The sequence below is a fragment of the Gigantopelta aegis genome, chromosome 4 (assembly GCF_016097555.1).
Source record: "Gigantopelta aegis isolate Gae_Host chromosome 4, Gae_host_genome, whole genome shotgun sequence".
Classification (NCBI taxonomy): domain Eukaryota; kingdom Metazoa; phylum Mollusca; class Gastropoda; order Neomphalida; family Peltospiridae; genus Gigantopelta; species Gigantopelta aegis.
The window spans coordinates 56,349,341-56,377,266 of record NC_054702.1 but is presented as its reverse complement, the minus strand read 5'-3'; the positions used below and the strand labels follow the sequence as shown (position 1 = coordinate 56,377,266).

At 35.7% G+C, this 27,926-nt stretch overlaps 2 protein-coding genes across 3 annotated transcripts in view; one reads left to right on the top strand and one right to left on the bottom strand.

The window, feature by feature from the left end:
• The first annotated feature begins 843 nt into the window (after positions 1-843).
• On the top strand, positions 844-5,993 carry LOC121370793. Of its 2 annotated transcripts, XM_041496260.1 has the most exons (4): positions 844-1,370; positions 3,856-3,899; positions 4,390-4,485; positions 5,858-5,993. In XM_041496260.1, the coding sequence occupies exons 1-3, from the start codon at positions 854-856 to the stop codon at positions 4,399-4,401; spliced, it is 573 nt and encodes a 190-aa protein (XP_041352194.1). In that variant the 5' UTR covers positions 844-853; the 3' UTR covers positions 4,402-4,485; positions 5,858-5,993. The 2 variants fall into 2 exon arrangements, with proteins under 2 accessions (XP_041352194.1, XP_041352193.1); XM_041496259.1 differs by having other exon boundaries at positions 3,856-4,485.
• LOC121370792 (nucleolar pre-ribosomal-associated protein 1-like) overlaps positions 5,294-27,926 on the bottom strand; it is a 40,093-nt gene continuing 17,460 nt past the window's right edge. Inside the window, exons 15-34 of the mRNA XM_041496258.1 lie at positions 26,704-26,788; positions 24,797-24,873; positions 24,233-24,381; positions 22,796-23,005; positions 19,769-20,738; positions 19,283-19,408; positions 18,102-18,346; positions 17,681-17,748; positions 17,157-17,326; positions 16,562-16,672; positions 15,871-15,934; positions 15,425-15,587; positions 14,881-14,977; positions 13,986-14,258; positions 13,316-13,422; positions 12,576-12,719; positions 12,189-12,298; positions 11,237-11,419; positions 8,649-9,553; positions 5,294-6,768 (exon numbers count right to left, since the gene is read on the bottom strand). Coding sequence (XP_041352192.1) covers positions 6,326-6,768; positions 8,649-9,553; positions 11,237-11,419; positions 12,189-12,298; positions 12,576-12,719; positions 13,316-13,422; positions 13,986-14,258; positions 14,881-14,977; positions 15,425-15,587; positions 15,871-15,934; positions 16,562-16,672; positions 17,157-17,326; positions 17,681-17,748; positions 18,102-18,346; positions 19,283-19,408; positions 19,769-20,738; positions 22,796-23,005; positions 24,233-24,381; positions 24,797-24,873; positions 26,704-26,788 — 4,700 coding nt within the window. The 3' untranslated portion in view covers positions 5,294-6,325. The remainder of the gene's footprint in view (positions 6,769-8,648; positions 9,554-11,236; positions 11,420-12,188; positions 12,299-12,575; positions 12,720-13,315; positions 13,423-13,985; positions 14,259-14,880; positions 14,978-15,424; positions 15,588-15,870; positions 15,935-16,561; positions 16,673-17,156; positions 17,327-17,680; positions 17,749-18,101; positions 18,347-19,282; positions 19,409-19,768; positions 20,739-22,795; positions 23,006-24,232; positions 24,382-24,796; positions 24,874-26,703; positions 26,789-27,926) is intronic.

Genomic DNA, 27,926 nt, shown 5'->3' with positions numbered 1-27,926 from the left:
CTGTTTATTCGTTTGTCTTTTCGTACTCTGTATGTAGGCCTACATATATTCATCAATCACTACAAACGTTTTGATTTCATGACACAGGAAGGTAAAACGTTGCCAAAATATGCTAAGCAATAGTTAAACATATTTTCAAATCTGTCAAATCACATGCTAAGTCATGCAAGTCATGACAGGCGCAAGACGTATGGATCTTCTTGATAGATTCCCTCATTCCCTCGTCAATGTCTTCAAACTTGAGGCCAACTGGATACTTCCTGTGAAGAATGGTTCAGCTGTATCGATAGTCTCTCGTCTTGCGGGTCATTTTAATCTTTATTGTCAAATAACAATCGTCTTTTTAGAAATGTATTTTCCGAGGAAGCATGTCTCGATTCCCCCCCCCCCCCCCCCCCCCGAAACTTCGCTCACCAGTTTAGACCCACCACCCCATGTATAAATTCCTAAACACGCGCCTGTATGTATCACTCCCATCCCCCATATGTATAAGTTCTTAAACACGTGCCTATGTATCAAATAAGTTTCATATATATGATGTTTGTTCTTATTCACCACAGATGTCGCTGCTGGAAGAGTTCAAAGAAGTACGGCGACTCCAAACTCGCGTTTTGATGGTACAGGTCATAAAGAGCTCCACGCTACTAACAATAATCTCACTGGAAGCTCACCCGCTCCTACGTATTCTCTAGACGTACGACAAAGCAGTACTCGATCTACTAAAAAAATGGACGAGAAATTCGCAGAATACCAACACGATGTGTTCGATAAACAGTCGACGTTGAATCGATCAACACCTGCAGAAAACCAAAAGTATAACTCCTCTACAAAATCATACCCACCTGACGCAGGTATGAAGGTGTTCAAGGACCATACGCAACAAAATAGCCTGGAAAACAGCTCAAGCCACGACATGACAAACGGGAGTAAGTCATGGACTGAAACATCAAGAGAACCTCCTGCAAAAAACCAGATCAATCACTCACCTGAAAGACCGATACAAGGGCACAAGTCGCAAATGCCAAACGACGGAACCTTCCAAAAAGATCGCTCTGACGATGACCTTGTTTTCACAGTGTTGCCACCGACAATGAAGAAACGCGAATTTAACGACAGAGCAAACCCAGACAACATGGTGACACCACCAACAACAGAGCTTCCTCGGAATCCTGATCAGCTGGAGAGAGCGTTATGGTCCAGAATAATGACGGACGAAGACAGTCAGCTACTTGTAACCGGGATGCCTCCGACAGAGAACCAGATAGCCAGCATGATGGCTTCCGAAAGCTTTATTCTAAACGACGATGCTCCTATCCGTGACAAACGGGAAGCAACAGATGATACGGAAGCAATAGAATATGGATCTACCCGTTCGTATATCTGTAGATATTCTAGTAGCTATCAGGGCCGTATCTAACTTAAAAGTAACTAACAGAGGGGAGGTCAGTAACAAAAGTTTCATGGCACAGTATTATAACATATTCGCTAGCTAGACAAAAAGGCCTTTTTTATTTTACGGGTGTGGTGAAAATTTGCACCTGCTATCTACCATACGGCTAAATACAGCCCTGAATACCTTCTCCAAACAATATTGTTAGTGCACTTTAAAAATGTCAGTCATTATAGATAGGTAGTAAGAGATAGAGATAGATAGATGGATGGATGGATGGATGGATGGATAAATGGATGGATAGATAGATAGTTATCTATATATATATATATAGAGAGAGAGAGAGAGAGAGAGAGAGAGAGAGAGAGAGAGAGAGAGAGAGAGAGAGATAGATAGATAGATAGATAGATATATCGGGTGTTAAAACACCCCCAACATAACCCTACTGAAAATGGAATTATTTTAAAAGTATGAAGATTGTCACTTTGATACTTCACATCCATTACTTTATGGATATTTTCCACCTTCTTTGAAATGTTTAGGCCCATAAATCAAATATTGTTAAAATAGCAAAAGATTCAAAATTGTAGATAAACAAATGCGATGCCAGACAGAAGGGCAGTAAGTGCAGTAAGCGTCGCATTTGTTTTTCCTACGATTTTTAAATCTGTTGCAATTTTAACAATATTTGACCTATGGACCTACAAAAGGTGGAAAATATTCATATAGTAATGGTTGTGAAATTTCAAGTTACAGTCCCCATACATTTTCGTACCATTCCTCCATATTCTGATAGGGTTATCGGTTTGTTGGGTGTTTTTTTTTCTTTCTTTCTTCTTGTTGTTTGTGTGTGTGTGTGTGTGGGGGGGGGGGGGGGGGGGGGGGGGGTACCCGGTATATTAATCATAGGAATAATTTTACTTATGTCTGAATTGATTAATTTGTTGCTGAGTTTATTTATTTTATTTGTGAACTGTTTCGTTTTATTGATGTTTTTATTCGTTCACAAGAATAGAGTAGTCCCTTATATTAGCAAACTAGTAGTTGGTTTAACATACTAGTTTTCACATGTGAACAGCTGTTCACATGTGGATGTTCTATTGTTAAAATTCCGGAGATAAATACATCAACACATTCCTACAGAATGTATTTTTCAATTTTTTATTTTATCTGTTAACAAAAGTCAACAGATAAACATATACACTTATTTACAGAATGCATTTAATACAGTTAGTCAACAGATAAAACATATACTTATTTACAGAATACATTTAATACAGTTTAATTTTATCTGTTAACAAAAGTCAACAGATACACTTATTTACAGAATGCCTTTATTTCAGTTCAGTTTTATCTGTTAACAAAGTCAACAGATAAACATATACTTATTTACAGAATACATTTAATAGTTTAATTTTATCTGTTAACAAAAGTCAACAGATAAACATATACACTTATTTACAGAATGCCTTTATTTCAGTTCAGTTTTATCTGTTAACAAAGTCAACAGATAAACATATCCATGTGTACACTTATTTAAAGAATGCCTTTATTTCAGTTCAGTTTTATCTGTTAACAAAGTCAACAGATAAACATATACTTATTTATAGAATACATTTAATACAGTTCAGTTTTATCTGTTAACAAAAGTCAACAGATAAACATATACATGAGTACACTTATTTAAAGAATGCCTTTATTTCAGTTCAGTTTTATCTGTTAACAAAGTCAACAGATAAACATATACTTATACACTTATTTACAGAATGCCTTTATTTTAGTTCAGTTTGAAGTCTTAACAAAGTCAACAGATATATACTTATTTACAGAATTCGTTTATTTCAGTTCAGTTTTATCTGTTAACAAAAGTCAACAGATAAACATATATACTTATTTACAGAATGCCTTTATTTCAGTTGTTTTATCTGCATTTAGATGTAGTTTAACATGTCTGTTTGCAAATATAAATAGATACATATATAAAATTGATATAATCTAAATATATCACATGCTATATCTGTGGAACATTATATCTTGTTTTGCTGGTATGTATACTATAAAAGATAATTTACAGAAATCATAAGTTACATATGAATATGTTTTATTATGTATTTTAATATTGATAGCTTTATACAGCTGTTTGAATTCTGTATTGGGTAAGTACAGCATTTTAATTATTTTTGTGTGGGTGAGTGTGGAAGAATGGAGATCTAAGTGAAATAAGAACAAACATAAATTTTTAAAACACGCTAAAAAAAACCCAACCCCACCTTACTTTTTTAAAATCTATTTTTTAAAGTAAAAATGTAAATCAAGTTCTCAATTATTACAATTTTTTATCAAGAACATGATGTTTTTGTGGTAATGGTGGGGAATAAAGTTTAAAATATTTGTTATTAACATTTACTTGTACTGTTCAGTTGTTTATAATTCATTTATAATTCATTATTCATGTTCATTTGCAGATCTGCAGCTGCCTTATCTTAGCTATAGCATGATGCGTTTACAGGTAATATTTTATTTCCCAAATAGAATATTTTTTAAAATCCATCAATTAGTAAAACATCAGGATATTCACTGGATATAACAACTCATATAGATTATGGTTCTTTAAGCAATTGCTTACAACAAGTTTGACAACAACGTTTTGTATTATGGTTCATATAGACTATTACAGGAATTGGTTATGGTTGTTTATGCAATTGCTTACAACAAGTTTGACAACAACTTTTTGTATTATGGTTCATATAGACTATTACAGGAATTGGTTATGGTTGTTTATGCAATTGCTTACAACAAGTTTGACAACAACGTTTTGTATTATGGTTCATATAGACTATTACAGGAATTGGTTATGGTTGTTTATGCAATTGCTTACCACAAGTTTGACTATAACTTTTTCTAAATGGTTATACACTATTATAGGAATTAGTTATGGCTGTTTGGGTGACTGCTTATCATAAGTTTGAATACAACTTTTTCTATACAATTAATTTTAGACCAAGAGTTGAAAGGTGTGTACATAGAAAATGTTGACCCAGTAGTCACCGACAGAAAATTGCAGTTACCTGGCAAATTGGTTCCTTCTAAGCAAGGTATTTTATTTATCATACAATATTACATAGGAGCATGGTGTAGGTCAGTGGTTAGATCGCTCGGTGAGATGTGATGAGTTATTAGATTGAATTCCATCAAACGACATACATGTAGTGAGGTTATTTCTCAAACCTATTTCATCCAGTGCTCCATGACTATATGAAAAAGTTAAACTTTTAACGATATACCACAAGAACACATTGATTAATTTATTAGATATCAAACGTTTGGTAATTATGTCATCTAGTCTAGATTTTTTCATTAGTTAAACAGCAAGGGATCTTTTATATGCACTTCCCTCCCTCAGACAGGACAGCACATACCACAGCCTTTAATATACCAGTTGTGGTGCACTGGTTGGGATGAGAAAATAACAAATCAGAAAACGGGTCCAATGAGGTGGTTCAATCTTATGACGCAAGCACCTGAGGCAAGCGCTCAATCAACTAAGTTAGATCCTCCCCCTACAGTATGTAAGCACTATTCAGTCTGTAAGAAGTGCACATAGACCAGAACTACAGGTAACTGATGTACACTTACCCGCCGCTCATTAAATGTGTGCAGAAACGTAATAGATTCTAAATTCAGTTTACCCATTTCCTTTTGCTTAACCCATTATGTCCATGTAATTTTTAAATGATGTCCTAAATTAATGTGTAAATGAAAAATAGGTTATGAAAAATTCACTGGAATAAATATTAATATTTAAAAATGATGGACCTTTTTTTCATACATGTATTAATTAAGCCAAAACTGCATAGAAATATTCTACTGTCTGTTGATGAACAAACAAAAAGAACCAAAACACTGAAGACCATATTTTATCTACCGTACATGTTATTAATTAAAAACCAGTCCAAAGTAGATTGAACAATAGTTCATTCTTGCACTTGTTTTTCTTATATAAACTGTTTTAAGATTATTCTCAGTAAATCTACATTGATTTCAGATACGTTGATTCTAAAGTTGATCAATAAACTTAAAATATAGAGAATAACAGGTTTTAAGCTGACATAGGTGATTGGCGTTATCCTGTGATGAAATTTGTGAACAGGATAAAATCAATGACCTATATCATTGACCTGTTTTTATCTTGCAATCTATCAAAAATAACAACAAATCTGTTAATCCTATACTGTACTGAAATTAATGATATCAAAAACGAAATAACTGAAAATTTAGTCCTGTGTACACAGGTCCAGTCAGGTTTATGTCACCTGACAAGCAATATTGTGCTAGTAGCAGTTTATTAATTTGCTTTATTCTGTCACTATAATCAGTCAGTGGAAACAGTGATTGAAGGATATATCACAATAAACGTAACCCCACTGACTTTGCAGTTACAAATGGTATGGGTTTTTTCATTTACAGGAGATTCTACAAACACAAGAAGAACATAAAAAGAAAATGGTCATACAGCACTGAAAAAAACAAAACTTTTTGGACATTGCAGAGATTTCTTGTGTAGAGATTGTATTAGTGTGTTTAATTGCCAATCTGGATTTACTTCATCTGAAGTACACGTACTGCCATATCTACTCTACGATTTATTTTACTGTGAACCAGAGGCCTTCCTTCTTGGCCCATATGTTTTAAATATAGAACTTATAATACCAGATATGTACACGGACGATTAAACAACATACAATTTAGGAACATTTTTGTATACAGCTTCAAAAATACAAATATAGTTAATGATTGGGGAGGGATGTTTCAATATTTTTAGAACTTAGCAAAACAGATATGTACACTGATGATTAAACAACATACAATTCAGTTATATTTCTGTATACAGATTCTAAAATACAATTAATTTTAATAAACTATGATGTTTGCCACTCATCTCGATTTATGCCGTTTCAGTTGTTTCCTGGTTACTTTCAGCAAAGGCTTTGACTTTGACCGTTTGCAAGTGCTTTTCACCTTTGAAAATGCCACATCTTTAAGATTCTTTTTTGGACTGTCAATACTTGTTTTTCTTTTGACACGAACCTGGTGTTTCAATTTGGTCAAATGCTTGGCCACATTCTGACTGGATTCCGATTTACTGCTGCTGGTCATTTCATCATCAGAATCATACTCAGAGCTACTGATGTAATTGGCCGAGGACCAAGCGCATGGTACAGATTTATCGGATTTTGATGTCCAGTTTTTCTCAAGAAGTGCAGGAAGCTCCTCTTTGATGAGAGGGAACCATCGAAGGATTGGCTTCGGTTGAGCAGTCAACCGTGACTCCATCAGAAACTCCCTCATTGTTAGAGAAAGCAATTCTTGAGCACGCACTACAAAGAGACAAACAAACATTAATCTTTCACCATAATTTGTAGAATGAAATATTTCATTTTAACTTATTTTTGTGCTTATATCCAATTAAGGTTCAAGCACACCATCCTGGGCACACATCTCAGCTATCTGGGCTGTCTGTCCAGGACAGTGGGTTAGTTGGTTAGTGGTTAGTTAGAGGGAAGATGGTGTAGTGGTCTTACACCTACCTGGGTGAAAGCCAGTAGCGGGTTGTGAACCCTATACCTACCAGCCTTATGTCTGATGGCTTAACCACGACACCACCGAGGCTGGTAGAATGAAATAAAGTATCCCTAAGTTAATTTGTCAATTTGAATACTGATGATCTATTTACTTTAGGGGGCGGGACATAGCTCAGTGTTACAGTGCTCTCCTGATGTGTGATCGATCTAGGATCGATCCAGTTCAGTGGGCCCATTGGGCTATTTCTCGTTCCAGCCAGTGCCCTACAACTGGTGTAACATAGGCCATGGTAAGTACTATCCTGTCTGTGGGATGGTGCATATAAAAGATCCCTTGCTGCTAATCAAAAACAGTAGCTGTGTGGTCCTTAACCATATATCTGATGACATATAACCATAAATAAAATGTTTTAAGAGTGTCGTTAAATAAAACATTACCTTCCTATTTACTTTATTTCAAAATAATTATTTGTGTAATTACCATTTTAATATACAATAGAATTAAAAGATTTTTTGTATTAGCCTTAATGTATTTATAAATACTGTATAATCATTTATTTTCGCGTGGAATTTATTTTCGCGTTTTTCGCGTGTGAATGAAATTCGTGAAAATATATTCCACGACGGAAGTAAACATGCATTATCTCAGTATATTAAAAATGTGGAAGTGAAAAAATCCAGACTGGGCTATGTTCAGATGTTTCACAATTTTATTTTTATTTTTGGCCTGTTAGCCAATCACAAACCGTTCTGAACTAGTATTTTGATGGCAATAAATATTGTTTCAATCAAACGTAAGTTACTGAGTACTAGTAGCGTGTGCCTTCAAATTTCGTTTCGTTTGTTTTCGGTTTTTGTTTTTATAACAATTATAAGGATTAAGAAAAACTGGACGCGGTAAGCACCTTCTGTAAGCTTATTACAATAAAGTCTTGATTGGTTAAAGCAGGAAAACTATTGTTTTATGTGTATAGCACTCGTGTGTACATGTAGGATTAGTTCTACAGATTAGCGTAACAACCGGCAAAACTAAGTTCCGTTTTTAAAACAAAATTATTGACATCTGTACTTCCGTTTTTTTATTGATGGGGGTTGGGAGATTCGCGAAAATAAAGTATTCTACAGTACTGTTGTTATATGAATAGTTTTGCTAATGATTTCAGTACTTGGAGTGAGATTTTTTATGGCTTAGTGGGTAGATCTAAGGGTCATCATACTGTGGTAGTTGAATTTATTGTTTAAACAAATTAAGATCATAATTTGGATGATTAGTTTTTTTATGGTGCTCTAGTGCTATGTTCATTTCTTAGGATAGGCTCCAACCCAATTAGTGAAGAGCTTGAAAGGGGAGGTGTGTGGTCACTACTCTAACTTCTCTCTAAGTAACCATGAATTTAACCCATAATATAGACAGACAGTCCAAGTAGTTGAGGTGTGTGCTCACAACATCGTGTTTAATTAATAACCCACAACTGAATTCAAATATGAAAATAAATTAAAATGAATGAATAATTTGTTTTGCTTATAATCCTCGTCCTCATACTGAATAAGGATCAATGATTGTAACGATGTAAACATTTGTCTTCAAAGCAAATTAAATTGCAATTCAGAGTATTTTAAAGATACCAAACTATAATAAAAACAACAAAAACAATCAAACCTATACTGGTACTTACTTGATGTTTCATCCTTCCATTTGTTAACATGATCTAAGAGTTCAGTCCAAATGCTGGTTTTTGCAGCTGCAGACTTCAGCAGGGAAAGTACAATGGTGTTCAGCAAACCAAGACAATGAGAACTGGCATTGTTAGTAGGGACATCAACAGCCTTTAGCTTCAGTGAGTCATCAACTTCTCCAGACAAAAGAAAAGTGTAGACATCAAGCATTCCATTTAGTAGTCCCACAGTAAAATGAGAGCCACTTAACAGCCTGTCGATACACATCTTAGAAACCCTGTTATCAGACGAGAGATGCTTCTTCATCCATTCTAGGAACGTGTGAATCACAGCTCTGTCTTTGAGGGCAATGCTTCTCAAGAGCCATGACGCAGAAACCAAGATTCCAGTGACTGTGTGTTCCTGTATTCCAGCACCACACCCATCACTGGGATTCCAGAAAAGACATGCTTCAACAGTTTTCACCATTAGTTGATTTTCTGTTATTCTGTCTTTCTGTTCATTCGTAGAATCTACAGGTTCCTGATCTACTTGTTTCTTTTTGTCCTCAGTGCTGTCTGGTTTCTGATCATCATCCCCATCCTCGGTGATCTCATGACGAGACACAGAATTACTGGTCTCTGGTACTCGCCGTCTGTTGGTGTCAGATTTTGAAGAGTCTTGCGAAACAAGTTTCGGTTCATACCCTAGATCTTTAAGAATGTCTGAGGTGAAGGTGACAGTATCATCCTGATGCAGATGTCTTGCACTGTGCAGCAAGACAAAGCAGACGTCTTTCAAACTGAGTGTTTCTACGTCGATCAGGTGACCCTGGGCATGGAGTTTCCCCATAACAGTGTTGATGTTCTGTATTGTGGACACCATCACTTCCAGCAGGTTTAGCCAAGCAGTCAAGCTACAACTCCTAAAAAGAAAACATATGTTTAAACATTCAGGATACCTAAACATATTTATAATGACTGGAAATAGTTCTTTAATTACTAGGGCTCACACTGGAACAAAGTTTGGGTTAGCCAATTTTGAGATATGTAGATTATTTCCTTGAAAATTATTGAAATGTGGTTAATTTAAAGAATATGCTATTAGCCAAACTTTAAATTTTGAAACCACTTTGTGTACAAATTACCAATTGGCTAATTTGGCAAAAGACAGAGTGAGTCCTAAATTACAGACCTTGATGTCCTAAGGGATGTTCCAGAATTGATCTAATGGGGGAGATAGGAGGAACTATCGTTTTTTATCTTATAACTTACCCATGATATCCATGTGATAATTTAGTGTATTAACCTGGTTAATAATGGCTTGCAAATTTGCAAGGTCTCTAGGTAATGTGTTGCTGTGGATGGGTCATTCGCTTACAAGCCAACAAGACCTGTATACCTGAATGTATACATTTTCAAATATTTAGTTAAAATGTGTAAAGTCAAACTAATTTGTGCTAATCGTGATGGCGGCGACTATAGTACTGTGATTTACAAAACATTTAATAAAAATGTTATTTTAGAAGTGTTATAGGACAATCTAATTAAAATTAGCTCCACTATTACATGTGGATCTAACACCAGCCAGTTGGAGCTCATGTCCACCAATCAAATCCTTACTTGCAGAATCCTGCCAGTGATTTAAAAATAATTTGAAAACATTCCGAATTATCCTGAGGGTATACGATATGTTTCATGTGAATTACGAATGCCTTATTTAGACCAGTAGAACTAATTTTAATCGGATTGCTAACAACACTGCGTAGTCCCCAATGTCCAGGTAACATTTCGTCTGTAAATAATAATTTAAATATTGACAATCATACTTCGCCTTTTATAACGTTATTTGGGAGCATACAAATTCTAAAAATATTGGGTGAGTCTATTTCAGTGGCCGCAGTACAGCGAACCATACCAATACGTACGGGGTGGGTTATCAGTCTTCAATTTTACATTAAAAATTATTTATTTATTTATTAAAAAACCCCGAACTAAATCAGTCTTCAGTTTTACATTACAAATTATTTATTTTATAAAATAAAACATGTTTAAGGCATTTGTAATTCACACGAAACATGTCGTATACCCTCTGGATAATTCGGAATGTTTTCAAATTATTTTTAAATCACTGGCAGGATTCTGCAAGTAAGGTTTTGATTGGTGGACATGAGCACCAACTGGCTGGTGTTAGATCCACATGTAATAGTGGAGCTAATTTTAATTAGATTGGTTATAGGATAAACAGAATTCGCTACTCGTGTTTTTTAATATGTAAAATATTAACCTCGTCAAGTTAATCGGTATTTGTCTCGGCAGAACCATGACAAATACTGATTAACGTAAATTCGGTTGATATTTTCCATATCAAAAAATACTCGTGACGAATACTCTATAAAATATCCACATTGGCTATAGTTTAATGGTCTTTTTGGTACTAAATAAATCAATCTTCATTAAAAAATGATTGATGCCTCTGTCATTTTTTAATCTATGTGACACTGTAACTATCTACTCAGCAAGTAAACAGATCTAAACCCAAATGCATACCTCCATCATAGCTGGACTTACATTACTGTTCCCTCTAAAACAGAACTTATATTTCTTACCCACAGTTTTGCATGAATCCTTTTACACATAGAAGCATTTCTCGGCTAAGCCGTAATGGCAGTACATGTTTGTGCTGCGCTGGTGAAGATTGTTCTTCTGTGGCTGGTGTTTTCCACTGTTCCAGAAGAGTAAACCACAGTGTGTGCAGGATCTCGGCTATCAGAGACACCTTCTCCGCTCTCCTACAGTAGGCAATTTTAATTTGAAGTATTTATATAGAGAGATTATTATACGAGCTTGTGTGTCGTACTGATTTTACAGAACGAGTGTCAGGATTATTGTATACATGAATCCTGACACAAGTTTCGTAAAATCAGTATGACTTATACGCAAGTGTAATAATTTCTTTATTATCCACATTATCCAAAATATTATGTTTATGAATAACAAGCTAGGACCGTGTCAAAATGTTTGAAACGTAACTAAAAAGAGTTTACAATGAAGAAACCACATTAAGTTATGACGTCGCTTCACAAAATTACGTCCTTCGTGGTGCACGTGAAACCATTATGACACACGTGGGTCATACTGATTATATTTCCCTGAATATCTTGAACTACACATGTATGTGGATAATAAAAGACTTGTTTGTCGTTTTCTTGTGAATTTACTGATGTATAACAGTCACAAATTATACTAAATGGCAAAAAAAAATTATAATTACAAACAACACTTTCTATCAATTTAAAAATACACACAAATCAATTTCTAACGTCCTTTCCATGACCTGTTTTACATAATAACGTCTCATTTGATGTATAGACATAATTTTCTGAGGTTTATTGAAAAATAACATTAAGTTTTTTAGTGATGTAGTCAAATCAGAATAGAATAAATCATATAGGCCTAATGGCATGAAGTTTCTCATTATAACCACAATGTGGGATTATTTGAAAATGAAAAACAATGAAGCATTTTTATGGTCTGTTCTAAAAAGGAACATGTTCTTACATTGATAAAATGGCTGCATTTAACCAGGTGACCAGTCCATGTGTCTTCACAAGGTCAGATGCCACAGTCTTCACCGAACAGGCAGATCTGACAATCTTCAAAACTTGTACCTTCAAAGTAGAAAAATAGTTTTATCAAATGCCTTTGTCTTAACATAAACAAATAACATGAGAATGAGGATTTGTTATTTCCAAAAAGATATTTTCATCAACATTGTTTGCAATTTACAAGTCATTAGTTGAAGAAAATCTCTCTCAAATCTAAATCTAGGGTTTGCATTGAGAAATGTTATCTGCTGGCTGCAATGACATAAAAGTTAGCTGAACTTGAGGTATTTTTGTGTGTACACTTTGCCATATGGAATGAATACAAGATATCCTAACGTACCTGACACTGAGAATCACTGAGGGCCGAGTCGTGGAATGTCAGCAGCAGTTTGAACGTGAATCTTCTCTCCATGACTCGGTAATCTGCAGTGTCCCGCAGGCCATCCACCAACAAAGACAGGATCCACGATCGGTCTTCTCGGAACTGTCATAAAACAAGCAAAACTGTAAATCTTAACAACAAAACAAAACAAAACAAAAAGCCCAGAAAGCTTCTCCGTTATTATTTCAAGTTTGTAAGGTGGAGACTGGAATATTTATGCATAAAAAGTCCAGTATTACGTTAGTCAAGCAATATTCTGCAACATTTCAAGGGGTGGGGTTTAGATCAGTCCGTATAATGCTGGTCTGAGGTGCTTTGGTCAAAGGATTGAACTTTCTCAGTAGACCCATTTTCTGATTCCCCCCTCCCATCCCAACCAGTTCCCACAACAATTTGGCTGTGATATGTGCTGCCCTGTCAGAGGAAAAGTGCATATAAGAGATCCCTTGCTGCTAATGGAAAAACATAGCAGGTTTCATCTTCAACTACATGTTAGAATTATCAAATGTTAGACATTCAACAGCCGATGATTTATAAATCAGTGTCATGATAGGTGTTGCAAAACAAAACAAACTAACTTTTTCACCACAAAATTACAAATTAATTGCATATTTTTGTGAGGAACTACATTCAAATAAACAGTACTGCTTACTGTGGACTAACAGCCTCCAACTCTATCTACTATGTAATTAATTTACCTCCAGAACAGAACTGCGAAACAGTTTGTAGAACTCAGGAACATTAGCTATATCCATGTCTGGCTTTAATGTCAAAAAGGTGTTGACAATTCGATACATGTGATCATCTGAAAGCAAATGGTTACCTATAGTAGGATTCATTAAATGGAATACATGAATGAAAATGAATATGTGCTATTCTGTACAGTTTAGTAATGTATGTCTGAGTTAATGTAAATTCAAGACACATATAAAAGAAAAATTGGAATACACAAGACAAAATACACAATGGCATTTCACAGAGTACCATGTTATGTGAACAGATTATTTTTTTATTCCACCAGGGGCAATAACTCATTAACAGTTGAGTCGAAATAATTACAACACTGTATTCAGTTTCATTAAAGGATACAACCATAGCTACACCTATTACCTTAGTACAACAGTAAAGTTTCCATAAATAAAATATTTTTAAAAGTGGAAGATAAGAAACATATTGTTACAAATACATATTTATAGCAAACTGGGCTTCCAGACCTGCCCAGGATTACACTGCTGAACAGATATTTCTGCTACTAAGTTGGTTGTGAGCCCTCTGATAGTCCAAGCTCTCAGTGCATACCCAACTACTCGGTCTGTCGTAGGTTACAACTATAACTCCTTAACTATTTAACTATTGAGCTAACCTTACCAATCTTTAACTGTTGCCTGGCTGCCTTGGCCAGAAATATACTGATGATGCAGGCAAGCTTGACATTGGCCTCTTGACAACTGTTCCTCAACACTTCCAGGACACACGTAATCTGAGTTCTCTCCTGTATGCGAGACCCCTCCAGATGGTAAATGAATGCCGAGAGAATGTGATACGCGGCTCGCCTCATGTCAGGCATATGACTGCTCAAAGCAGCGAATGTGTAGCCAAGACAGTGCAATTCTACAAACTTGCGGCAGTCAGCTACCGAATCTGAAATGAAAATAAAGCATTAGCATTAACTTAATCAAAATAATGCTGTCTTGATAATGTTTTATTTTACAGTTTTACGGTATTTTGATAATCTAGGCAGGAATATATCTGTAACTGATAATTGTAAGTATCTCACATAATGTCTACTGAATTTCAGCAGGGCATTTTATCTGTTCTTTTCCATAGACAGGACAGTACATACCAGGGTCTTTGATATAGCTAGGTCTACCAAGGGAGATCAATTCTATGATCGAAACCAAGCAGTCTATTACTTCATACTATTAACAAACACATAATTTTATACTTTCATGACAGGGAATCATCTTGATAAAAAAATATGAGTTAGCAGGGCTAGCTCTGGCACTCGCCAAATTCACCAATTGCAAATTTTAAAAACAACTGGTAAATTTTATTTTAATTTGGCGAAATAATTTCATGAAATAGATGATGTTTTGTTGAAAATAAATAGGTTTCTGCTGTTTTTGAAGTGTGATTGATAATTTGGCTAAGTCAGTACTAGCTCTTCAAACTGACCATTGGAAACAATCTAAGATATATGGTACAACCACAGCTGTTTTTATTTGTCAATAATTTGAATACTGAAATCTTAAATACTTCTTACCTGGAGACAGCAAGATGCTAAAGAGGGGCAGCAGAAAGCAGGGGTCATAAACATCAGGTTTTGACTGCAACTCCCTGGCACTACAAACTCCATCAGGCTGAAATTAGTATTTGTTCAGTTAGATGAAGAATGCCTATATATGGCATATGGAATAAAATTGTTATTTACATGATGCTCAACAATACACCATTCAGTGATAATGCATATAAAATGAGATATTTAAAAGGATGGATGGACTTTAGTGTGACAGGAGTTTCTACTTTGGTAAACTGAATCTCATTCTAATTTAAGTTTAAGCAAAATGATAGAATGCTGGTACCAAAACAAAATCTCTCTTTCAACATTGGTGATAAAAAATTGGTGCATGTGTCTATAAAAATGCTGTAGTGTAGCAATTAATTATTGTATTTTTAATTTTAAGCACAATAAATTTGTTGTTGATAGAAGTATTAAGCACTACACTAACAAGCACTAAGTAACTCAGTCTCCACGTTGCTATGGAAACAGGAAACAGTATTACACTGATATTATTTGACATACTCACCACAATGTTTCTTCTCAAAGGGAAGTGAAGAATGGATCTATACATCTTCTGAACATCAAGATTGTCTAGTACCTGTTCCATCGATGGGTGTTTCCATAGCGACAGTCCCAGGTTTTTCCTTGCAGAATAGTGCTCTATTGCTTTTGGACCCCATAGAAATGGTCTGTAAATTACAACAAAGAAAGGTTAATTTTGTTCTAAATACAGGATTATACATAAGCCAGTAAAATCAATATTACCTACAACAAACTGAAGTAAATAAAGCGAGTTTCAAGTTTCTATAATTGTCTCTTTTTTTCAAATATTGTTTAATGCAATTAATTTCAAGTATTTTTGACTGGAATTTTGGTCAAAAGATTTTTTAAAATATATTTTGAATAAAAATCATCTCTCCATATAGAGTTATTGTCCTTTACCAGATATTAATGACTACTTTTTAAACTCACCTCTGGTCTTTCATCCAGCTTCCTTGTTGCTCATAGATGTAGATGAGTTTGAGAATTGTCTGATCTGGAGTATAAAGTTAAAAGTTAAAGTTTGTTTTGTTTAACGACACAACTAGAGTACACTGATTAATTAATCATTAGCTGATGGATGTTAAATATTTGGTAAATCTGACAAGTAGTCTTCAGATGAAACTCAATATATGAGAAAGAGCTAAAACCAGGGCCTGTATTTATAAAACTTTTAGAGTCCAGACTTAATCTCAAATGACATCAAATGTGTTGTCATGGCATTAGTGTCTCAGACTCTATTATAGTCTTGAGTCTAGACTCTATAAAAGTTTTATAAGCACCAAGGGCCCATTTCACTAAACATCGTAAGTCTACGTCTGCTACTAGCAGTTGTACCGGTCGTGCGTTTACACGTGTTTGGCATCAATTTCACACACAAAATTACATCATTATGGAAGCTGGAGTATTTTAAAGCCAAAAGAAAATGAAATATGTGTTCTTCTAACTATATTTGTTGAACTATAGTAGTAATAAGAATTGTGCTTTAGTCGTCGATTTACATTTACATGCAAAACTATGTTTACAATGTTTTGTGAAATTGGGCCCTGGCGTGGTTGGCCACATTATCTGATTAATTAGCATAGCTGCATGACAGTGTAACATGTAGAGGTGAGAAACCTACCTGTGATGGAGAGTGATGCGTTGTATGACCCGAGCAGAAGTCCACAGTGTGATGTAGAACAACATTCTGGACTCCTCTCTACCAGGTCAACCAGAAGACACACCAGACTTTCTACAAAGTATCAAAGTTATTTTGTGAAAGAAGAAACAGTTCTGCCTCAAATAAATATAATGGTAGAATGAAATGTCAAGAGTTAAATATCAAATATATTACTATACATCACTACATACTGCTATGGTTTTGGTAAACATTTCCTACTGAAGTATACACAAAATTCCATTGCAATTTCAGTTATTTATGTCTCATTCATCAATGGTGTCAATAAGAAAAGCATATAATTTTTCAAGATGAGTGTTTAGAATTCTGTACAAACTACCTACATCTGTGTACTAACCATTTTATTATCTGGAACACACCAAGATTGTCAGTTATTTCACATTAATACTGTATGTTAACTGCAAGTGATTCAGATGTTAACTCACTTTATATATAGCAGGCAGTTACAAGCAGTGAAGTCAATAAACAAAAAAGGGTTAATCAACTATTACTAAAAAAAAATCTCCAAAGTACTGAATTCTGACAACTTAGAACCTACCTTTAATTTCATCTCCCTTCTCATCAAACATAACTGGCAAAAATTGGGAGTGGCTCATTGCCATTTGATGAAGAGATGTGATTGGAAGAGAAATGTCACCTGACTCCGTATACACCAATGACAACAACTGAGACAAAATCCTCAGAAGCTTAGGATTTAAATACAAGGATCTGAAAATAAATATTTGAAAATATCATCTAAAGAAAATATGTTAGCCAAATGTATGAAAGAAATATAGCTATATAGGTAGATCCATTCTATATAGATCCAATAATATGGCTTGAGACACTTGGTTAAGAACACGTAGTTGTGCACAAGGCAACAAGGCAAGCAAAAACTAATCTGGTTTTATGCTTTGTTTTAAGTTCAAATGCAATCACAAATTTTCATGCTAATGAATATAAAAAATAAGCAGCAGTTAACAATCATCTTAACATGATTATGAACAACATAGTACCAAAATAAAATCATAACATGCACACAGTTCTAAATAATAATAAAAATCGTAATTCTTTCTTTCTTACTTGAGACTGACTTTCACAAACTGAGACCATATGACCTTCATCGCATTACCCAGTGACATGACATCAGACTGCAACAAGAAAATAAATAATACTTAGTACATACACATTTGAACACTAAAAAAACCCTGAGAATGAATGAATGAATGAATGAATGAATGAATGAATGAATGAAGGAATGAATTTTTAATGACAAAAAGTACATTGGCTATTGGATATCAAACATGGTAAATAAAGACAAAAACAAAACCAAAAAAGACAAAAACACACACACACACCAACAAAAAAAAAACCAAAACACACAAAACAACCAAACATTTAACTTTGAAATTAAAAAAAAAAAAAAACAGTATTTTTACATGATTTGAACAGTTGAAGATCCAATACTAGCAAATAATAATTATGTACAAAAGTGTAATATTACTTGAAGAAACTGTTCAATCAACAACAGCACATCATCTTCAAGCTTCACATTCCTGTCTTCTTTTTTAGCACAGCTGTTCATCAAAATCCTCATCAACAGCAAGAGAGTCTGTTCCTTGTTACACTCAGATTGACTCAGTCTTTGATGAAGGAGCATGATTATTTCAACATGTTCGCACATCAGACTGGATCCAGCTTCTGTAGAATGTGACAGCGCTTTCCAGTACTCTAACATCACCGAGTCATCTGTAAAATTAAAGGCTTTGTGGTATTAGCAAAATAGTCAAATGTTCTTATCTCAATGTCGGGACGTAACCCAGTAGTAAAGTGCTCGCTTGATGCAGGGTCGGTTTAGGATCGATCCCCGTTGGTGGCCCCATTGGGCCATTTCTTGTTCCAGCCAGTGCACCACGACTGGTATAACAAAGGCTGTGGTATGTACTATCCTGTCTGTGGGATGGTGCATATAAAAGATCCCTTGCTGCTAATCGAAAAGAGTAGCCCTTGAAGTGGCGACAGCAGGTTTCCTTTATCTATATATATATGTGTGGTCCTTAACCATATGTCTGACGGTATATAACTGTAAATAAAATGTGTTGAGTGCATCGTTAAATAAAACATTTCCTTCCTTATCTCAGTGTCTGTCTCATAAGACCAGGACATCTCAAAAGTCGAGAAACTTTCCTTTGGTATAATTTTCATCAACATCTATTAAGTTTATTTCAAATCATCAATATCGTGAGCTTTTTGGCTTGGTCCCTTTCAAAATGGAGATGATAAGGGGTGATTGTAATTACTTAAATTTTTAAAAATCAATCTCGTAAAGTTAAACATAACATGGAACTGATCAAATGAATTGGCAGTGAATGTATGTTATCGGATTTTAATTGTATAGGGAAAAAATTTCAGTTCCATTTTTCGGTTCTGTGATCATCAGAAGCCATCAGAAACTGGTTTTTTTATTAATCTTTGTAAAGGTGGATTATTTTACATAATAATGGCAATGGACTTTCAGTTCTGTAATTTTGCTGATGCACTACCAACACACTACCAGAGCCGATAGTTTTTGTGAAAATTGAAATCCAGAGGCCTGGAATGTTTATCAATAATTAATGTTTTTTAAATATCTGTATTCATTTAAATTAAATAAAAAAACTAATAATAACATTATATTTTACTTACCAACAGCTTTCATGTGCATCAAAAGATGGATTATTGTCAGGCAGTCCGAACTTTCTGACACAACATTGGTTTTCTTCTTCATATACACTCTCCTGATTACATCCAAACACACTTTGGTTTGTCGTTCTAAAAATATACATGTATATAAATATTGATTTTTTTTTTACAACATTGCTATGTTTCTGAAGTAGATGACCTAGTAAGATATATTTTTTATAATAATGTCTATCCCCAAATGAATTCTTATCCAAATAAAAGTGGTTGTGTTTTTTGATGATTTGTGAAAATGAGATTGCAATAGCTTTGGCCAAAAACAGCTATTTAGCTCTAAAAATAAGTTAATGATAACTGTTTAACAGTCTGATAGCCATAACTGTTAGTCAAGTTTTATCTCTTTCATATCAATGTTGTCCAAAATTTTTGCTTTAAGATCATGTACCTTGTATGTCAAATTTATGTTATAAAACAAATTATGTTATTATATACCATAATTTTCATTCTTCTGCTTCAGTGTCATCAAATAGACTTGTACAGGTTTAGTGAGTAGCACTTTGTTTTCCTTGAAGAAAATCTCATTTTCAATTGTCCATTTTTCAAACAACAGACGACAGGCAACGTTGTTCCCCAAAACATGTTGAACTATGTCTGCTCTGGACTCTGTTAGTTCTCTTAACAATCCATGAAAGAGATCTTTGCCGACTACCACTGCATAGGACTTCTCTTTTTGTAGTGCCAGATGACAATAGTCTTCAAGGAAAGAATCAGATGACACAGTCAGCAAATCAAATATGGTGGCCATCTTGGACAAAGAGAGTTCTTTCCCTTGAGACCTCGAATTCTCTCTGCCTGACAATGTAGCTGAAGCAAGTTGAATCACCAGTTTACCTGCATTGGAAAGTTTCTTTACCTTGCCATGGTGTATTAAGTGACTAATAGGAAAACTCAACAGAGTATCCAAAAAGCCAGTCTGATATTCAAAATCTACATACTTCACAAGAACTCCCATACTTCTCAACACAATGGAAAAGTCGCACATTGTTGGTTTTTCTTCTCTGATACTTGCTAAAGTATTGTTAATTTCGTTGCAGTAACCTTGCACATTTCTTTGAATTCCCACAGACAATGCAGATGGCAAACCATCCAACACCTGCATTAGTTGTTGAGTGACCAATTGGGTCAGCAGTCTTTCAGAGTCAGGTTTCATCTTGGTGCTATTCAAAATACCACGGTTAAAGAGAAACCATTTCTCTATATAAGGATGATCCACAACGGTCTTCACAAAATCTATCAAGGCTTCATTTGCTGTAGCTTCTTTAACATCCAGCATATCAAACTCGCTCATCTCAGAAACGTTATTGGACACTGTTCTATTCTCTGTAAACTTCAGTAAATGTTCCTTAATTTCTTTTAAAAGACCAAAAAGCATTTTCAGTAAGACAGGTCCTTTTTCATTCATCTGAAAAAAAAGAAATAATTAATTAATAAACAAAGATATATCTATTATTAAATTATAAATAATAATACTAACATTGATGGCCAACTGGTTTGGTCAACAGGTCCAAGACTGGACCTGCTCCAAGCAAGAGAGAAAGTATAGCCATCGTACAAGACTAATAGAATTTGTCACCGTTCTGACGTAGAAATACGGTAACTCCAACCCAAAGGACAAAACATTTTTTGTGAGGGCTCATGTTTAACATTGTATATTATTTCTACTGCATCGATTATATCCAACAGTATTTTCTCGAGCCAACACATTAATTGTATATACTACTCAAAAGAATTTAAGGGTCAGACGATATTTTCGACATTATTTTCTGAATGTCAATTATATTAGCTAGACCATGTCACGCATGGTATTGTTCCATTTTGACGAAAGTGGGTCTAAGCAACCCATAAATGAATTAAAATCCACTATCATTGACACTGTCGACTAGTTCTAATGGCGAAAACATGCTTACATTTGCATATAAATTAGGGCGAAAGCGAAAGGTCTGCTAAGTGCCCATAACTTGCTTTTTCACAAAGCGCTTCATTTGCACGCTTTGCAGGTGTGTTCCATGTTCCCAATGCTGAATTTCCGTATAATTGGAGCTTGCGTTCGTGTACGGTGCCCACTCCAAATTCAACAATGGTACGACTTCAACTGACTATCGAAGATCGAGGAAGGGCTATTGCTTGGCTTCAGGATGGCAATACACAAAGAAATGTTGCTCTGAGACTTGGTGTCAGTCAGAGCGTCGTTGGCCGACTGTGGCAACGGTACCAAGCAACGAATTCTGTTCGAAATCGTCCACGTTCGGGAAGACCCCGAAGCACTACAAATAGAGAGGACCGCTACATCACCAATATGGCTCTACGTCAACGCACAACCACTGCACGCCGATTATGTGACAATCTGCGGACTGCGACTGGAACTCGAGTGTCTGATCAAACCATACGCAATCGTCTGAGAGCCAATAATCTACGCTGCCGTCGCCAGATTGTTCGACCACCACTCCTACCACGTCACAGAACGGCCAGACGTCACTGGTGCACGCTTCATCTGCGGTGGCAACGTGTTCAGTGGGGTCGAGTGATGTTCACTGATGAGTCCAGGTTTAGTCTCCAGTTCAACGACGGTCGGGTTCGTGTCTACAGACGTCCTGGGGAGCGCTTCGCTGACGTTAACGTTAGACAATGTCACCGGTTCGGTGGTGGCAGCGTCATGGTGTGGGGCGGCATCTCTATCCACCACAGGACCCCCCTCTATGTGGTGGATGGCAATCTGAGTGGAATCCGCTATCTGAATGAGATTATCCGGCCGTTGGTTCTCCCAGGCCTTCAGCAGATTGGCGGCGGGGCAGTTCTGCAGGATGACAATGCCAGACCCCACCGCGCCAGGGTGGTAACGGACTTTCTCAGACAACAAGGTATCACCAGGATGGATTGGCCAGCATATTCGCCTGACTTGGCCCCAATAGAGAACGCCTGGGACGAATTAGGCAGGAGAGTTCGGGATAACCATGCCCCTCCGGCCAACCTTCATGACCTGGGTCAACTTCTTATGGCAGAGTGGCAGGCCATTCCCCAAGAGTTCTTCAGACGTCTGATCAACAGCATGAGGCAACGATGTGTCGAGTGTATTCGCGCCAGGGGTGGATTCACACACTATTAAACGAATATTCTAATGTGTAAAATCCATGTTTGACAACCTTCAACTTTGACAGCATGTCATGTGACTTTCTTGTATACAGTGACGTTTATTTGTGTTTTTTTGTAAATATGGAACAATAAATAAAAAATTTGGTGTAGTTTACATCATCAATCTAATACACTCTGAAACTTATTTGGTTATAAATTTTTGACCCTTAAATTCTTTTGAGTAGTATATTTTACTAATCTTTTAAATTGCTATAAATGGTAGATATAAATGGTAGATATACTTAATGCCTTTAATTTTTGTTTTATTGTTTTGATCCATAAGAACATTTCTCATTGTATAGGTTAAATGAATTTAAATATAAATATAACCTGCTCGAATCTGTCGATGATTTTCCTGACAAAAAGCAGAATCTGTTGAACAACCTTCACAGAGTCCTGCACTGATAGAATAGCAACTGCACTGATCAGTCTTTCTTGAAACTTGCTATCCATCACAAAACTAGTGGCCTGCAGGCACATCAACAGTTTACTCACAGACTTGGCAAGTCTTACTTCCTTTGATGGCTTCCATGAGCTTGCCTAAAAGGAGGAAAGCAAATCTGGTTAAAATGTTATTACTCAAAGAAACCAAGGGGCATAACATTTGGAGAGATACTTCAGTCTCCAAAATGAAATAAATTTGGTAAAATGGTAAATAAATCTGTGGAATAAAAGAACATTTATTATGTCATTGACCATTTCTCTGAACAGAGCTTGTAATGTAACCAACAATCCAGCTTGATATGAAATACACTGTATTTCTATAATTAAATTCAAAATAAAATAATCTGAACACAAAACAGATTTAAAATATCAAGGGTTATAATTTTAATAAGGGCAAACATACTGAAATGAAGTAACAGTATTGTGACCAGTCTGTCCATATTTTGATGTTTATTTAAGTAGTGATTGTTAGTTGGTATACGGATTAAAAAAGCCAGTCTTGCAAGAAACGTGTTTGTCTGGTGTCATGAACATTATAAGTACATGTAAGTTTGACTTAATAAACTTAGAGTAGTTACTACACATGGTATGAGAATAAAGAAAAGAATCCTTTCAACATCACATAGAATACATGGTTTGATCCAGATCAAGATGTTAGATTTACCAGATAGTCAAACACTGAGTGGAACAGGAAAGTCCAATAGGTTTATTAGTAGAGATTATTAAGTATCTATAAATAATATAATATGCAAGGCCTTTTTAAGTTTTTGATCTTCCTCTTTTCATCTGCATTGTCGACCTCCTTCTTTGTACTCAGGTCCAGTCAGCTACCATACAAAGATTGAGCTAAATATTGCAAACAAAGATGAATTTCACAAATACATTCATTCATTCATTTCAGCTTATTTTCGTGATTATATCCAATTAAGGTTCAAGCATGCTGTCCTGGACACATACCTCAGCTATCTTGGATGTCTGTCCAGGACAGTGGGTTAGTTTTTAGTTGGTTAGTGATTAGTGAGAAAGAAGAGGGTGTAGTGGCCTTACACCTACCCACTGAGCCCTTAAGAACTCGCCTACAGTCCGATGGCTTAATCACAATGCCACCAAGGCCGTAATACAACCGTAATAAGAGACTGTCATCTTTGTTAATTAACACAGAAGAGACTGGCTGTGTATACAGCATTAGTTAATGAGGGCTGGCTATTTACACAGTGGTCATATTTTGGGGTTTAAGTCCACAGTCAGTCCACCACACCCCATCTAAACGTTCCTGTACATGGCATGGTAATATATAAAATAATGAGATGAAATTTAACACACCTTCTTGTTTGGACTCCATGATGTGATATAGATGATTTCACTTGTCTTTCCAAACACCGACAGATGCTGTTCCAGTAACACACTAAGAGGGGACGGGTCCAGTTGAGTGTGAAAGACATCAAGTAATACTGAACACAGCAGATCACGCACTGAAAAATACACATTTAGAGTGTGTAGAAGATTTGATATTAACAACCAAAACTACAATAAAAACCAGCTATGACATTTAAAAAATAATCTGAAAATTTCATCTGAAGTCAAAGTGAAACAAATTAATGGCATAAAAGAATATTTAGTTATTGATACTTCAATTTTTAAAAACTTCATTTACATTTTTATTGTTGAAATGAAAAAAAAGGTCTGGTAAAACAAATGATATATAAAATATATATTTGTGTTCATTATTGGCTATTTTTGCTATCACAGTAACCATATATTTTGACAACATACAACATTTAACACAAAAGCAGTAAGTTTATTTTTAAAAGTTTTTACAGTATATAATTTATGTAGCAGTGACATCAATCTCAACATTCTGAACATATTTTTTTATATAACACTTACATGCAACAGATGTCTTAAACTCCTCAGATGATTCCAATGTTTCCAAGGAAACCAAAACAACTGGACTAAAAGGAAGCCTGCAAAATCAATATAATGCATGAAACAATTATAAATACCCCAATCATTTGAAACTCTACATATTTAACTATAAAAAAATATATACTGAACAAAATAAGAAACTTCCACTAACTTTGCTTGAACATAACTTGATGAAAACAAACCGGGGGAACAATTGTTATATATGCGTTTAAAGAGTGTTCCATGATGCACTGTTTGGTGCAAAAATCAGTGGCCATAGGTTAACAGAAACTGGGAGAAATTTTGACCAAGTGTGGTAGGGGTTAAAAAAAAAAAACCCACTTAATAACGGGTATGACCACCTCTTGAATTGACCACTGCAGTGCATCGCAGGCACATAGAATTGACTAAAGTGTTGATTTCTGCCTGTGGAATATTGTTCCATTCCTGAACTTGACGAAGTTCGTTGACGTTAGCGGGTGGGTTGGGACGACGCCTCAATCGGCTGTCCAGACTATCTTAGACATGCTCGATGGGGTTGAGATCAGGACTTTTAGCAGGCCAGTCATCAATGACATCAATGTTATTTGTCCTAAGAAAATTTACAGTATCTCTAGCTGTATGAGAGGTGGCATTATCATGCTAAAAAATCGAGATGTTGGCATTGTTATGGAACAGAGGAATGACGTGATGAGCGAGAATGTCATCGCGGTAACGTTGAGCATTTAAATTGCCATTAATGACGACTAGTGGTGAACGATAACCATGGGCAATGGCTGCCCAGACCATGACACAACCCCCACCCCCAAAACGATCTTGTTCAAGAACACAACAGTAAGCATAGCGTTCATTTCTCCTACGGTAGACGTGCACCCTGCCATCACCACGTTGTAAAGAAAATCTGGATTCATCCGAAAAAAGAACGGTATTCCAGTGTCGCCGTATCCAACGAGTGTGTACACGTACCCAATTAAGATGATTTAGACGATGACGTTGCGTTAAAACACATCCGACGTAAGGACGTCGTGCATGTAAACAGTTCTCCCGCAGATGATTACGAACAGTTTGCCCACTGATTCGGTTATTATGAAGCCCAGGTGTGTTAGCAGCAGTAGCAGTGGCAGTTTGGAATCGATTGCGCAAATGCGTGTTCATGATATAGCGGTCTTGACCACGCATGTAACACACGGACGTCCACGATGTGGCAAGTCATTGGTGCTTCCTGTCATTCGAAATCTTACGCGAAGATTTCGTATCGCTCGACTAGAACTCCCAACATGCCTTGCAACGTCTTCTGTCGACATGCCAGCATCAAGCATGCCAATCGCCCGTTCGCATAAATTATTGGGTATTCTTGGCATACTAAAAATGCTACAATGTAAAAAACTTTACTTTTTTTTACAAATTTTGAAGCGTTTTCGTTCACTTGACAACAATGTCAGTAAGACAAGTAAAACAAATTGACCGAATACTACACGGGACATGTCGAACCATGCATGCACGTACAAATTGAATTTCACGTTGTCGACAATTAACAGTGCAAAAATTATCGATAAAATTCATGAATCCTTATAATACAGCTCAAGGCTAATACTACCTATATAATTTCATTACACAATGAATTCTTTAACACAACAAATACTATATGTACAAATAGGAAGTTTCTTTTTTTGTTCAGTATATATATGATTAAAATATCCAGTATATACTAAACAAATGAAAGTGTTCTATTTTTTATTTAAACTGCATTTTATGCATAGAATACGTTAGCTTACCAAAAGGTAACAATATTAATATTAACAATTAATAGCTGACTCAAACTAAAACTGGTTGTTTGAGTAATAATTCAAAAGCAGTATTTGCTTTAAGATAACAAAAACAATTAATACCTTGGTGAAGAATCTGAATTGGTCATTTCATGGGAATCAGAATTGTCCAACATCAAGAAGTCGTCTTCTTCCATTTCCAAGATAGCTTAAATACAGAAAACACAGAGTTAATGTTTTTTCTACAACACTGTATGAATGTCTTGAAGAAAACATATTCTAAACCACCAATTATAATGGTATAGACTGAAATGCATCAGTATGGATTTCTCATGTAAGCGTTTCTTACAAAATACTTTTTGTCTAAACAGACAGGGTGGGGTTTTGGGGTTTTTTTTACCATTAACCATTAAAGGGACACACCCTAGTTACGGCTATTTGTTAACCACTACGGCGTTGTTTTTCGCTATTAAACCCCATTTTTCACAAATAAAATTGCACTTTACTTACATTTTATTATTTAGAATACACATTTCCATTCACCTGAAGTGCTTTTTGGTAATCCTGATGTTTGTAAAACCACGAGGTCCAATCTATTTTTAGAGGGGATATTTCCATTTCAATGTCACAGACGTTGGTATATCACGTAACCGTTATCATTTTGGTTCGGTTTGTTTTCTCGTGCACGGTTCGCGCAATCAACATCCGATTTGTTGTTGTTCATTTGTGAGATTTTTCTTCACAGTTCGTGAACATTTTCAGTAACAATAAAGTTTAGACAAGTAAGTGTCTCAATACAAAACGTTACAAACCCTTAAAACCAATAATTTTTCTAAGTCTTACGATATCTGGAGAGGGGATACAACCAGGACAGAACAGTTGGAACATGTCCAGGAGAGGTGAAACGAACACCCCCCCCCCCAAGTCTGTGAAAGTTTGGAGTGAGTTAGTTGTCATATTAACGTAGTGAAGTATTTTACAATTAATCATGCACATGGGAATGAGATCTGAAGGGGGATGGGTGCGAGGGTTGATATATTTTAAGGTGATTGGGTGGCCATAAACACGGTTTCCTTGCATTCTAAGTTTTAGTAATTTTAATGATTATTTTTCTATGCCCGACCTCATTCCACCTCCTCCCGTCCTCAACTCCAACAAACCAGGGGCCTAATTCACAAAGGTCTCTTAGGCTCTGTTAGACAACAAAACCGGCCTCGGTGGCGTCGTGGTTAGGCCATCGGTCTACAGGCTGGTAGGTACTGGGTTCGGATCCCAGTCGAGGCATGGGATTTTTAATCCAGATACAGACTCCAAACCCTGAGTGAGTGCTCCACAAGGCTCAATGG